The sequence below is a fragment of the Apis florea genome, unplaced genomic scaffold (genome assembly GCF_048593485.1).
Source record: "Apis florea isolate Af1SG1 unplaced genomic scaffold, ASM4859348v1 contig_2350_pilon, whole genome shotgun sequence".
Lineage (NCBI taxonomy): Eukaryota > Metazoa > Arthropoda > Insecta > Hymenoptera > Apidae > Apis > Apis florea.
In genome coordinates, this window is record NW_028256565.1 from 2,207,718 (window position 1) to 2,222,036 (window position 14,319).

Here is a 14,319-nt window from a genome sequence, read left to right on the forward strand (position 1 = left end):
CGACGTTTCAGTTTTTAACGACCGACGCTGAATTAACGACCCCCTTCTTAATTGCTTTTCCAACGAACAGCCTCGATGTATATGTATATATATATAGTATATAGTTATACGTGGGGGAAATTAGGCGGATGAAAATCGATCGGCCTGTTTGTCAGCAACGCGAGGCAATACGAGGTGTACGGTTGTTCCGCGTAATAGCGACATGCAACAATCATGTAGGAAACTACGCTCCCGATTGTTTGAACAATCGTCCACGCACACAGCGTAATGGTATATATACGCTTCGTTTCGTTAATGTTCTTCACTATTTTTCGCAACGAGCGATATAAAAACGAGCGTCCACTCGATCCGTGGAGGAAGGAAGAAAGGAAGAAAGAGAGGAGCAGTGCTTAAGCCCGTTTCGTTAGGGAAGGATCACGGCCTCGGCCGGCAAAGTATCGAGCTATCTCTCGAATCACTCAACGGCTTCCAACCTTGTTGTTTCGTATCGAGCGAATTAGCCGCGTAATTAGCCTCGTACGCGTTCGAGAGGCTTTCGCCCACTCGAGGAGGAAAGTACGGCGTAGAGAACTCGCGCGTGGAAATATTATCTTTGCTCCTCCTTATCGGTCGAGCGACTTGGACGCTGGACTCGAACGTGGGTCGGTACAACATTTACGCTCGTACTACGCTATTTCACAAGTTGAAAGCGTTTCCTCTTCTCGAGGGAACGTGCAAGGTTGCAAGGCTTCCTCGAGAAGGAGTGTTTGATCGTCGCGCTCGTCCCATCGATTGCTCTTACAATTACACCCTCTGCTCCTTCTCCTCCCCGCTCGTATTTGTACGTAGTCGTCGATGCTTGGTTGGAGCAAGAAGAATAAACACCGATCCATCGAATCCATTGTTATTCGTCGTTATATAACGCGTATATAATTGTACGTGATTATTCGTCCGCGGAAGATTTAATCGATAAAATCGGTAAAATCGCGACAAAAGAAGAAGAGGAAGGAACACGTTTCTTTTTTCCTTACGTAATAGAAGAGAGAGAGAGAGAGAGAGAGAGAGAAACACGCATCGATCAAGGGGAGAAAAAAAGAGAGGATTTCGCTCGATTTTGCTTTTCGGCGATAAAACCGTTTTCAACGGGGACAAACGCGTGTTGCCCCCCTCCCCCCCTTCAACTCGGGTGGTCTAACGAACGTAAGACCACCGCAGCCCTATCTCGGGATCAGATCCGAGAAGTAGGAAAGCGCGATCCGTGGATAAAAGTTACGGCTCCGCGGGGACTTTTTCGTGGATTTCCGGGGATCAAGGAGGCGCCATCCCCGCCCCCCGATCTCTTTAAGCCCCCTCCGACCGAGAGAGAAACTCCTCTAACTACCTATTCTTGCCATTCTTAAGCCGAATCGGAGGATGCCACCGAGATATATACTTTTTACTCTCTCTTTATCGAGAGAGGCTGCGCCAAAATTTCGCTCCATTCTCGAAACGGAGGAGGAGGGAAACGCGGGACCGGATAAACCGATTATCGCGTCGCGAAGGCGTCGCGGTTCGTCGAACCGCTTTCAATTTACGGGACGACAATCGTTGGCCGGACAAATGGGAAAACAGCGTTGGGGCCGTTGTTCGACCATCATTTCCGTTCTGGAATCGCGCGCGCAAACCTCCCCACCCCTCGAAACGTACGAGGGAGGCCTCGATCGAACCGAACGATACCGTAATTAACGTTCGAGTGGCCGTTTCCGCGGAATTTCGCCTCTATCCATCCACTCGCGCTCGTGGAACGTAACTCGTCCCTCCCCCTCGGTCGTTCCAAACGAACCATCCGACAGAGACCCCCTTCCCCCTTCGAGGCTCTTAATTTCGTAAGCACAGCTTCCCATAATGACAAATCACTCTGATTTGGGCGTTGGAAAACGCGTTGAAACGAACTATATCGAAATTTGATTAAATTTGCAACCTGACCCATCCTAACCCATGCTCTTCCCAAAAATGCAGGAAACGAACTGTCGAAAATTTTGTGTTCGTGTGTGTGTGTGTGTGTGTGTGTGTGTGTGTGTGTGTGTGTGTGTGTGTGTGTGTGTGTGTGTTCGTGCGTGCGTCTCTCTCTCTCTCTCTCTCTCTGTGTGTGTGTGTGTGTGTGTGTGTGTGTGTGTGTGTGTTCGTGTGTGTGTGTGTGTTCGTGTGTGTGTGTGTGTTCGTGTGTGTTCGTGTGTGTGTGTGTGTGTGTGTGTGTGTGTGTGTGTGTGTGTGCGCGCGTGCGCGCGCGCGAAGGAGAGAAAGACACTTGGAAAGGAGCCAATTAAAGCGTGAAACGCGGAAAAGCAAACGTACGGCAAATATAGAAACGGGGGGGGGGAGCGCGTTTCTTGGATCTCTCCACTTCCAAAAGCGCGGATCGAGTTGAAATGATAAGTAATTAGAGGAGTAGGGGCGATGGGATACGTGGGGGATGATGGGAAAGCGAGTCGAGAAAGGTGAAGGGGAGGGGATGCTCTTTCTTCTCTCGAGCAGAAAAGGAAACGGAATAATGCGAGAGTTTTCCGTCACGTTCCTCGCGGCCAAGTAGAAGAAAGCCTCCTCTCGAAAGTTTTCTTCGATTTCTTCGGCGGGGTGAAAAAGGTTTGGGCGTGAAAGGAGGAGGCAAACCGAATTAGGCCGGTGGAGCGGAACGGACGCAGGCCGCGGGAAAAATATTACAAACAGCGAGGCTCGCGGTCACGTCCGTCTTAACTTTCTTTCGTGCCTTACCTCTTTCCCGGGGAGAAAGAGAAAAGGAATACATGGTTTGATCGCGAATATATACAGGGCGTGATTAGAGCAGTTTCAAAGGGAATTTTCGTGCTTTTGCCTCGCCTTTCTCCGGTGAAAAAGTGATCCCCCCCCCCCGAGTTGAAGTAAATTCCTTTTGCGTTACGAACTCGTTACGGAGTTGGACGACCAAGCCGCGGATACTTGTTGTTGTTTCTTGGTTAAAAAAAAAAGAAAAAAGGAAAGGGGAGAAAGATTGAACTCGCTGGTATTTTTCAATAATAAAGTTGAGCAAAAATATCGGGGAACGAGAGGGATTCTCGTCGAGAGGGAAATAACAATGCGATCCGTTTCCGCGGAATCGAAGAGGAGGCTATCTCTTAATGAGGACTTAAAAGAAAGGATTTAAAACAATAGATTTATCGCGGACGGGAGATGAATGACGGTTTTCTATCACGCTCAGGATCGAGCAAAGGACGAGAATGAGAAATCTTAGAGAGAGAGAGAGAGAGCACTTTCGATTATCGTCGATCAATCGTCAAGCTCGCACGATCTTTTCACCAATAATAACGAGCTAATTAAAAGAAGAAAGTCGATCTCTCCGTGGAATTCCATTAGCGTTGCTTAAGGTAAGAAGCCAGGGAATACGCGACTCCTCGCCATTCCAACAAACAGTTTTCCCTCCACGTTCGTTCCGAGCCTCTTCCTTTTTCCTCGATCGGCTCGAGTCAAAGTCGTGGAGCAAAACGGTTACTGGAATCGTACTTGTTGAGCCGCTTAATGGGTCCTGGGACATTGTGAAAGTTGCTCCTGCAATTTTTCACTCCGCTAAGTCTCTCCCCGAAACTCGATTCGATTTCAGGGGGACTCGTTCCAAGTTTGTCGCAGCCTCCTTTCGCTACGCGTCCCATTTCCCTTCTTCTCTCTCTCTCTCTCTCTCTCTTCCACGCGTGTAAACTTTGCACGTAGGGGAATGGCGAAGGACGTTCGCGTCACTTTCGTTCGGCCGATCTCTGAACAAAGCGAGTAACTTTACGATGGAGTTCGAATTTGAACGAAATTGATTCGAATCGACGACACGAATTTTGTAGCCGAAAATGAATGATTTCGGGCGCGAGTATACAATTTATTTCAATATTTCGCGCGTATCTTTCTTACGTACAGGAAGAGAGAGAAAATTGATCGGATATTGGCGCGATGTTTTAACAATAAAGTAAATTAACGTCTAATTTCTAACTAAGTTCGTAAGATCACGCTTCGCGAACAGGTTTAGCTCGTCGTAATAATAATAATAATAAGGACGCCTTTCGAGAACGAGACGGGCGTTTCGGCAAAAACCGGGGCCGAGCACGTTGAAAGCATTAGGAAATTTCTTGCCAGCTAGAAATTAGCGGCAATCATTCTCGGCTTAACCGAGCCAAGGTTTTGTCCTTCCTTCGTCTCGACCCGTTCCGTGCGATATCGAGCCGATACGACGAAACCTCGATCGAGATTAATCATTTACGAGAATTCGCCGACGCTCGCGAAACGCTCGCTGGAGCGCTCGAGAGTCCCCGATAAGGGATGACAAATAGAGCCGTGGTACGTGTTGATAGCGTCGTGTATATATAAATATTCAAAGGGAAGGAACGGCGTTAATGACCGAGGCTGGCTCGATAAACGCTCGAACACGATGGCGGACGTTGCTCGCGGCCGAGTTTAATTCGGATGTACGCGCCAATTCCTCCCTTCCCCCGTTTTCAACAGTTTTTGAACGAGTCCCCTCTCGAGACTCTGGAAATCTTACGGGAGGAATTCGTGACGAGATAAATTATCTTATCCCTGTTTCGATCTCCCTTGTTAACAATAACTCTTAGAATTTCACCATTATTTCTCCAAATAATCCGATATCTATTCTCCGTCTGTTTTTCCCGTCGCCATTCACGATACACGCAGAGATATCGCCCCCAACGATTCGATCTCTCACGGACTCGATAACATCTGTAAATAATAAAATTATATGGAACTTATTGCGTGGCAATTACGACATCTGCACCAAGTTTGCTCCAAAACTGGAATCTGTTCAATTCCCAGACTCGCCCAACGGTATTGACCGACGAGACAATCCCCTCTCCTTTCAGTCGGTCAAGCGATTTTTCCCTTTTAGCGAAAAGTCATTCTCCCTAAATTCTTCCCTCGATCGACTCGAAACTTTTTGCGATCCGAAAATCGAAAATTAGTTTCCTAGACTCGAAACTCGTTCCGTCTGTTGATCGAGCGGTTACGTCACGAGGAAATTATCGAAACCTGTTTATGAAACGGACCGGCTTAATTCTCCTCCGATCTCGGTTTTTTTACTTTCTCGCCGATCTTTTCCCGTTCGGCAGAAGTTTAATCGGAAAAAACGGAAGAGGCGGTACGGTATCGATTAAAGAGAGAAACGATCGCGGGGGAAGTGTTCGACATTGAAAAAACAGGTGAGAGCAGGCATTTTACGATAAAATTTCACGGGGGACAGACAGTTGGAGCGCATTGGTCGTATAACGCAGCCGCACGTGGCGAATCGTTGGAATTAATTATGAAGGAAGGAACGCTCCCTTCCTTATCGGCTCGATGAAACGAACAACGATGATCGAACCGTTGTGCTCCCCGTGCTCGTCGAATTTCACGGCGTCGTTGCGTTAATTATTCTCCCCGGGCCGGAGCGAAATTGGCTAATAATTTTACAAGTCCGTAAACGGGGGAACAGCGGGAAGCTGTTAAATCGATGGTTTCTGTTATCAAGCGCGTGGAAATACGGGGGATTCCACCGGCCATTGTCGCGCGCCAGATTTCCACCGTTGCGGTGCTGGCCCATTGATGGGTGGATTCGGCTATCCGCCTCGCCCCCGATATTTGCTTGTTAAGTGACGGTATTGACGCGCCGCGACACGCAAATATCCATAATCGAGGATCGGGTGGTAATTGCTTTCGTTCCACAGATACGAGCAACGTTTAAAATTATCGATATCGAGACTTTTCGAGAACCCGATTTATAAGTGGGTTTGATTAACTACTACCAACTAACTGTGTATCGAGGATCGAGGACAATCGGACGGAATTTCCGCGTTTTTTTCGCGTATAATCCCGATTTCATCGAGTTGTTCCCCCGACCGGCGAATTTCTTACGCGAATTACTTTGGCAGGAGTTTATGGAGAACGTTATTTAAAGTTTTCGGGGAGGGGGAAACATTGAGAGAGAAGTCTGGTTTCTTAATTCGGGATTAATTCAATTTCACGCTGTCGGCCAAAGTCCACACCGCTTCGCCATTGATTCCGGGAGAAATTCCGGGAAAATACAAACGTATCGTTTTCTCTCCCCCTCTTCCTTTTTTTCCCTCTCTTCTAAACTTGGACGTTTCGACTTCCCTCCCTTCTTTTTTTATCTTTTTTTCCTCTTCTTTCGAGAAGTACATCGCGGCCGTGGCTTCTTGGCGATAAACGAAACGAGTCGGGAAAAAACGGCTTATAATACGTTCGTTAACGAGCAACGATCAAAGTTTCGACGAAAGTACGTTGATTAAGCTTTACTTTAAACAGAGATCTCGTTTGAAATTCTGATACGGGAACGGCCGGTATTCAAATGATCATCGCTTCCCTCCACTCCCCCCCGCGATATATCCGAATCGGCGAAACTTTGCGACGCCGATAGTTTTTTTCCCCCGCCCCTCCGACAATTCCAACGTTCGAGTTCATTAAATTCGGTAGCCCTCGGCACCGATCTCGATAGCCGCCTCCGCTCATTATTGCCTCGACGAATTTCCATAGAATCGATAGAAGGCCCTCTCCACGCAGGACGTCTCGTCCACGATTTTCGAACTCGCTCGCACAAAAATGTCGCACAATAAACTCTCGTCTTGTTGCCATTTTGCGGGCCGCCATTATCCTTCCATCGACGGACCCTCGCTCACTCAGGCTTGCGTTTCGAGGTGAAAGTTTGGGAGCGACACGCAACACGGTGGGAAGGAAATTTCATTAAAGGCCCCCCCTAAATCCAGGCCGATCCGGTTGGAAGGGCCTGTTGGGATGATAATGTCGGCAAGGCGGGCGAAACGCTTTGATCCTCGGTCAAAGGGCAACGTCTCCGAAGGGAGGGAGGGAGGGAGGGCGCGGCGTTACGCGGCTCCCTTGGCCCATTGTGGCTCCCATTGTTGCGCAAACTGCATTACAACCGGAAGTGGCCGCGACCTCCCTTCCGTGCCTCGTAACTCAGTGTCTCGCGGCCGGGTGCCGGCCTTGCACAATGCACAGCCAACTGCGCAGCCTGTAACACCGCCGTCACGCGTCCACGCGTCCGACGTAACGTTACGTTACGTCCACCCTCGGAAACCTCCTCCATCGATTCTCGATACGAAGAACGACTCCTCCATCCTCCATCGAGTATCCGAGAATTCGATATCGTTGCGCGCCAATCTGTCGAGGCAAAGTTACGCCTCGTGATCCGTGTGCACAGGGTGTTTGTAAAGAAAATAATTCATCTGCCTGGATCTATATGAAGCGACGCGATAATGTTCTCGAATTTATTGAAACTCATTCGAGGCAAGTTGAACGAGTTAAGTTACTCCTTGCAACGTTTTTATAAACACCCTGTACATGTCATTCGTCCAACGAATTCGTTATTAATTCCTCTTAATCCTTCTCCTCGTTCGAGAATTCGATCGTTGCGCGCCAATCTGTCGAGGAAAATTAGGCCTCGTGATCTATTTATATAGGGTGTTTGTAAAGAAAATAATTCATCTGCCTGGATTTATATGAAGCGACGCGATAATGTTCTCGAATTTATTGAAACTCATTCAAGGCAAGTTGAACAAATTACTCCTTAATTACATGCATATTTACTTGCAACGTTTTTATAAACACCCTGTACATGTCATTCGTCCAACGAATTCGTTATTAATTCCTCTTAATCCTTCTCCTCGTTCGAGAATTCGATCGTTGCGCGCCAATCTGTCGAGGAAAGTTAGGCCTCGTGTATACAGGGTGTTTGTAAAGAAAATAATTCATCTGTCTGGATTTATATAATATATAAGTGGTGAGATATGTATGTTCTCGAATTTATTGAAACTCATCCGAGGCAAGTTGAACGAGTTAAGTTACTCCTCAATTACTGCATATTTACTTGCAACGTTTTTATAAACACCCTGTACATGTCATTCGTCTAACGAATTCGTTATTAATTCCTCTTAATCCTTCTCCTCGTTCGAGAATTCGATCGTTGCGCGCCAATCTGTCGAGGAAAATTAGGCCTCGTGATCTGTTTATATAGGGTGTTTGTAAAGAAAATAATTCATCTGCCTGGATCTATATGAAGCGACGCGATAATGTTCTCGAATTTATTGAAACTCATTCGAGGCAAGTTGAACAAATTACTCCTTAATTACATGCATATTTACTTGCAACGTTTTTATAAACACCCGGTACATGTCATTCGTCTATTATTAATTCCTCTTAATCCTTCTCCTCGTTCGAGAATTCGATCGTTGCGCGCCAATCTGTCGAGGAAAATTAGGCCTCGTGATCTATTTATATAGGGTGTTTGTAAAGAAAATAATTCATCTGTCTGGATTTATATAATATATAAGTGGTGAGATATGTAATATTCTCGAATTTATTGAAACTCATCCGAGGCAAGTTGAACGAGTTAAGTTACTCCTCGATTGCATATTTACTTGCAACGTTTTTTTAAACACCCTGTACATGTCATTCGTCTATTCGTTATTAATTCCTCTTAATCCTTCTCCTCGTTCGAGAATTCGATCGTTGCGCGCCAATCTGTCGAGGAAAGTTAGGCCTCGTGATCTATTTATATAGGGTGTTTGTAAAGAAAATAATTCATCTGCCTGGATTTATATGAAGCGACGCGATAATGTTCTCGAATTTATTGAAACTCATTCGAGACAAGTTGAACGAGTTAAGTTACTCCTCGATTGCATATTTACTTGCAACGTTTTCTTAAACACCCTGTACATGTCATTCGTCTAACGAATTTGTTATTAATTCCTCTTAATCCTTCTCCTCGTTCGAGAATTCGATCGTTGCGCGCCAATCTGTCGAGGAAAGTTAGGCCTCGTGATCTGTTTATATAGGGTGTTTGTAAAGAAAATAATTCATCTGCCTGGATTTATATAATATATAAGTGACGCGATAATGTTCTCGAATTTATTGAAACTCATTCGAGACAAGTTGAACGAGTTAAGTTACTCCTCGATTGCATATTTATTTGCAACGTTTTTATAAACACCCTGTACATGTCATTCGTCTATTCGTTATTAATTCCTCGTAATCCTTCTCCTCGTTCGAGAATTCGATCGTTGCGCGGCAATCTGTCGAGGAAAGTTAGGCCTCGTGTATACAGGGTGTTTATAAAGAACACCGAGACACCTTTGGAGAAGACACGAAGATCTTGGAGAAAAGAGTTCGTGTATCCGATGAATTAATAATTTATCTGTCTGGATTTATATAAAATGGTGAGATACGTTAGGTTAGGTTAGGTTAGAGGTAATATTAGGTAATATTCCCGAATTAATTGAAACTCATTCGAGTTGAGCAGTTAAGTTAAGTTGCTCCTCGTTTGCGCACGAAAAAAAAGTATCGATATATTTACTCGCAACATGGTCCAAGGATACATCATTATTATCGAGCAGCGTGTCGTCTCGAGACGAAAACGCGGAGAAGGCATCGACACCTCCCCTCGGAGGAGAAGGGGACCGGACCTCGGGCAACAATGGAGCCATCCCCGGGGATAAGGAGCTATTAATAATTTCGAGCTTGGAGGGGAAGTTCTCTTCGAAGCAGAGGGGTAGGCTGAGCTATTCGTTCCACTCCCGGGAGGCCGACATCTCAATTAGCCCGGCGATGCCACGGCCACCCTCCACCCATCCCTTCCGAATTCCAACGTTCAACGCCCCCCTCGACCCCCTCGCCACGTCTTTTTTCTCTATTATTTTCAAACGTCCCAACGGGGATCGCCCTGAAAGGGGAGGGAGGGTGGGGGGCAGGTGTTAATTCGTCGATTAATTCCAACAATTGTCGCAACTCGATCTCTCGAAACTCGTCCAGATTTTTTTTGATCCTCGAAAAATCTTTGGAATCTCGAAAAAAGATTCGACGGGATTTTCGATGGCAATTATTCGATCATTCCTCCCCGGAGGGAGGAGGGCGATAAAATGTAAATTTCGACCGGCTATTTTTCTCCCGTCCCCTGCAAAGAACCGAGAATCCGAGGAGGAATAAAAGGGGGAGCTAACGCTCTCCGCCACTCTAGCTCGACTCTAACTGCCTGCCAGGGGGTGGGAGTTGGAAATCTTTGTCGCGGAAATTCAAAGGTATAAAGTGTCGACGAAGCGTCCTGGGAACGCCGACCCTTGTAAAGACGTTGAATTTTATGAAACGTCGAGGGGATTCGGTGAAAATATGTAAATACGCAATAAAGCGTAAGCTCCCCCCTCCTTCTTCCTCTTCCTCTTCTCGCCACGGCCCCCCTCGACAGCGAAATTTCAAAGGGAACCTTCTTATTTCGCCAAATGCTCGAGACAAAGACGAGTCTCCTCCCACGGTTTGCATACACGAACCGACCACCACCGCTTCCTTCCCGGATCGAATCGATCGGGCGCGAATGTCAACGCGAATATCGTCTGAAAACTGTGTTCACATTGCTTCTCGATAAATTAATTTCGCATAACTTCCAATTCACGCTCGAAGAATTGAAGAATTTAACTCGGAAGCGTAACAAAATGGCCGGCCCACAAGGTTCCGGGCGTGCTCCGTAAATAACGGAGACTCGTCGTTCCGTCCAGCCTTTTACCTCTCCCAGCGTAGCCATCCAATCGTACGAATTGCCGGCATAATAGCGGCTAACAACCGGTTCTCGAGTTAATTTGCGAGCAAGACGGCGCGAGAGCCGTCTCTTTGACAATCGTAACGTTTGCCTCGTTGAAACGACGAGCCCCATCGTCCCTCCTCGAGGAAGCAAGGATAGACAACCTTCCCTCCCTTCGCCACTTGTTTCGAATTCTCGTGCACGATTCGAATCAAATTTTTGCGATCGGTCGAAGGCGAATTGGCGTTCTAATTGAGTTATCAGGGAGAAAGGAAGGGAGGAGGAAAATTCCAACGGTTGGACGCGTCTTCCCCTCGCGAACGTTGATTCCGGCCGATAACGAATTCGTTGAACGCGTTTGGAATGCGACGCGAGGCCGCATTAGCACACGCCGGACGTTTCGACCATCGCCTCGGGTCTTTGAGGGTTAATCGCGGCCGCGTTGCGGGATTCCATTAATCGAAACGGCTTTCAACGGCCTTCTCTCCTATTTAAACTACCCCCTGATCGATCGTGCTTTCAGAGACGCGCGTATAAGTGAAAAATTTCCCAACGAATTCAAACTGGCTCGCGTTACTTTTACGTGCTTAATTTCGCGCACAGGAGGAGAGGGCAATGTTGCGTTACCTCGGCTAATCTAATTACGCGGGTGGGGAGGGAGAAGCGCGTGACGCTTATGAAAAATTCCAGGCCAGGCCAGGCTGGGTATACACGTATATATATATACACGTAGAGTGGTAGGGGAAAAGCGGGGAACGTTAAATCGCGAGCAAGGCCGCGAAATACGCGCATGAAATTATAACGAATCCGGGAAGGATCTTCCCGAGGGTTGTTGCTTTCAACGGCGGAAAGTAACTGCTGGTGGTGCGCCAGGCCAAGGGGGCGGGCGCTGTTGCACGTACAACCGTGCCGAGCTCGTTACAACTCGGAAAAACTGGAGAATTCAAATGAGTGCCGCGCGCTCGGGGGCGTTTATATGGTAAACAGCCGCCCCTAAGCGATATTTATATCCTCCCCAACGTTCCGTCCGTCCATCGATGGAGCGAGAAAATTTTCACGCTCGATAAACGTTCGTAAAACGTTCGTGTCGTCCCATTCTTCGATTCGATCGAGATCGGCGGACCGAGTCGAGTCTCGTTTCATGGCGGAGGAGAATTGGAAGCCTTTTTTTGAAGAGAGTGTTAACGGCTCTTAACTTTGTTTGATTGCAGTACCATTGGTGAATATCAGCGTGGTGGAAGGGAAGTCGGCCGAGTTGCCATGCGACATCACTCCGCCGGGAGAGGACACCCTTCACATGGTGTTTTGGTTCAGGGACGAGGCAGGAGTACCGTTGTACACGTGAGTGCACACATCCATTTCGAAATCCTTACGAGGAAGGAAAGAAATCCTCGGGGAATTTCTTCTAATGTAAACTGCTGCTCTTTCTGCATCCCGTGATCACGAGCCGTTATTAAACGCGCGTCACTGTTTCCGTTGCCTCTCCAACTCCAAATTCCTTCCCGCATTCCGTTTTGCGAGAGAGAGAGAGAGAGAGAGTTGGCCGCAATAACGCGAGGCCCTCGTAAAGTGGCCGCCTCTTTGCCCACCTCTCCCTTCCGCTCTTCTCCTTTCTTTCTCCCTCCAACGAAACTTTACGCGATGGTTAAACGCGCCTCTTAATTGAAACGGTTATTAATTAAAAGGTGCTCGAGGATCGATGCAAAATCGTTTTCTTTTATTTATCTCGACAATTATTTCGCTCGATCTATAATTTTCCCAGCCTTAACGAGCATTGGAAGAAGATTGGAGATATGAATTTATAAAATGCGGCCGAATAATTTTTCCTCGGAGGAATAAAGGTCTCGGGGTGGGAGAATACTCCTCGCTCGACACAATAGGTCGAAACGAACGAGCGTTGAGAGATATCTGTTCTTTCGAAATGGAGCGAAACCGACGACCACGACGAATCCTTCTTAATTGACAATTATCTCGGCCCGATTACTCGTTGTAATTTTCCCGTAACGAGCCGTGAAGCTCGATTTAAATACGCCTTGCTTCACCCTTTTCCGCGAGAATTTTTTTTCCAATCTTCTTTTTTCCCCCCTCTTCTTCCTCCTTTCCTGCGCGTATACGTGAGATCGCGTTACAACCGAAAGAGTGAGAAATAAATAAAAATCGACGAGTAAATTTTTCTTCCAATAAATTTTCGCGCTCAAGAGCGAGAATTACAGGACGGGGAGGAGGCGCAAAGAAGGGCAACGAGGGCGCGATCGAGCTTACGTGGCGCGTAATTATAGCGCGTCGATAAATTTGAATCGGCGCGGCACAGGTGGAGCAGCGGGTGGCAGCTTTATCGGCGAATAATTGATAACCGCCGCGACATTCCTCCAAAGCATCCGAGTCGATGTAACTTGCGCGTGATTAATCGTCACCCCCTTTCGATCCCTATGATCTATAAATTAAGCGCCAAGATTCCGCAATACCGGTCCGTTGACACACTTGCAGAGAGAGAGAGAGAGAGTCGACGCTTCTTTCCTTTCCTTAAAATTGCTCGCACGGGAAGAATTTCTCGTCTCGATGCGTAATACACGAGTCGAAATAAAGCTTGCGAATTCTCGCATCGGTTTCGAAGGGAGGATTGCACGCGAGCGCCCGTTGTTTACGTTAGCTGTCTCGTTAACGAAGTATTTGGAAGCTCGTGGACGTATCGATGTTGCGTGCGGCCCACTAATTATAACATACCGTGCGAGGAAGGGTCGAGCTATGCGAGCTATGCCTGAACACGCACACGCCCCTTGGCCAACCTCTAAAGGTAAAGGACGATGCGCGCTATCGAGAGAGCTATCGCTTTTGTCAAACATTTATGCTCGCCGGCTTACGAGCAACTCGAAATAATAACGCAAAACGGAGCGTTTTAACTTTTCGAGTTCGAGTGCAACGATTTCTTCCTTTTCCAGCTGCTTGTGGAAGACGATGATCGAAATGTTTCGCGGGATGATCGAGCGATTAAATCGGGCGTCCGATTGATTGGAGGGGCAGCGACGCGGAACGGATGTGCACAAGATGCGGTGTGAATTCGATCTTTGACACGATGGAAATGCGCTTGAAATGGATCGTGAAATCGCGCGGATATAATTTATGGGGGAAAAAGGGGAATTCTATTCGTCCGTTTCGAGATCTCTCCCTTCTGTTGATCCAGCTGGATTACGCGGCGCCCCCGACTGACCGACCTTGCCCCCCCCAGGATTCCCGGGTCGAAGGCTATCGGACGCCTTTTCGATTCGATCTCGTCTCCCCACAACGAGAAACGGTGCACGCTTGAAAATTTTACAACGTCGGGTCGAGGGAATCGGAGGAGGGTCCGAAAATTTTATTCGATGCTCTGCTCTCCCCCCAAGTGTGCGGAAACGGCCGCAGCAGTGGAAAAATGAAAATGGACCATCCGTTCCTTTCCTTTTCTGGCGAAATCGTAAAAATCCGACGAGCGAAAATTAGATCTGTCGTTGGAGGGAGCGAGACTCGGATCGAGAAGTCATAGATTCGACCGCCCCTTCCCCCCCCAGCGTAATTTATATTTGGCTAGGATCGAAGCCAGCGCGCTAGATTTAGCATTATTATACGTGTGTACACCTAGGTGTAATCAGATTTATAGTTAACACGCATAAATCTGATTAATTGCGATTACCGGTAATTATCGCGGTGTTCCATGGCTCGTGCGGGTATAAATCAGTTTTCGTTACACGCGGGGCCCCGTTATGGGGTAAAAATTA

The 14,319-nt window shown here is 47.4% G+C and overlaps 1 protein-coding gene across 4 annotated transcripts in view; it reads left to right on the forward strand.

The window, feature by feature from the left end:
- The window catches only part of LOC100868499 (kin of IRRE-like protein 2), a 165,814-nt gene that overhangs the window by 50,332 nt on the left and 101,163 nt on the right, over window positions 1-14,319 (forward strand). For all 4 annotated transcript variants that reach the window (XM_086905051.1, XM_086905048.1, XM_086905050.1 and 1 more), the window contains exon 2: window positions 11,779-11,908. In XM_086905051.1, coding sequence (XP_086761177.1) covers window positions 11,779-11,908 — 130 coding nt within the window. The remainder of the gene's footprint in view (window positions 1-11,778; window positions 11,909-14,319) is intronic.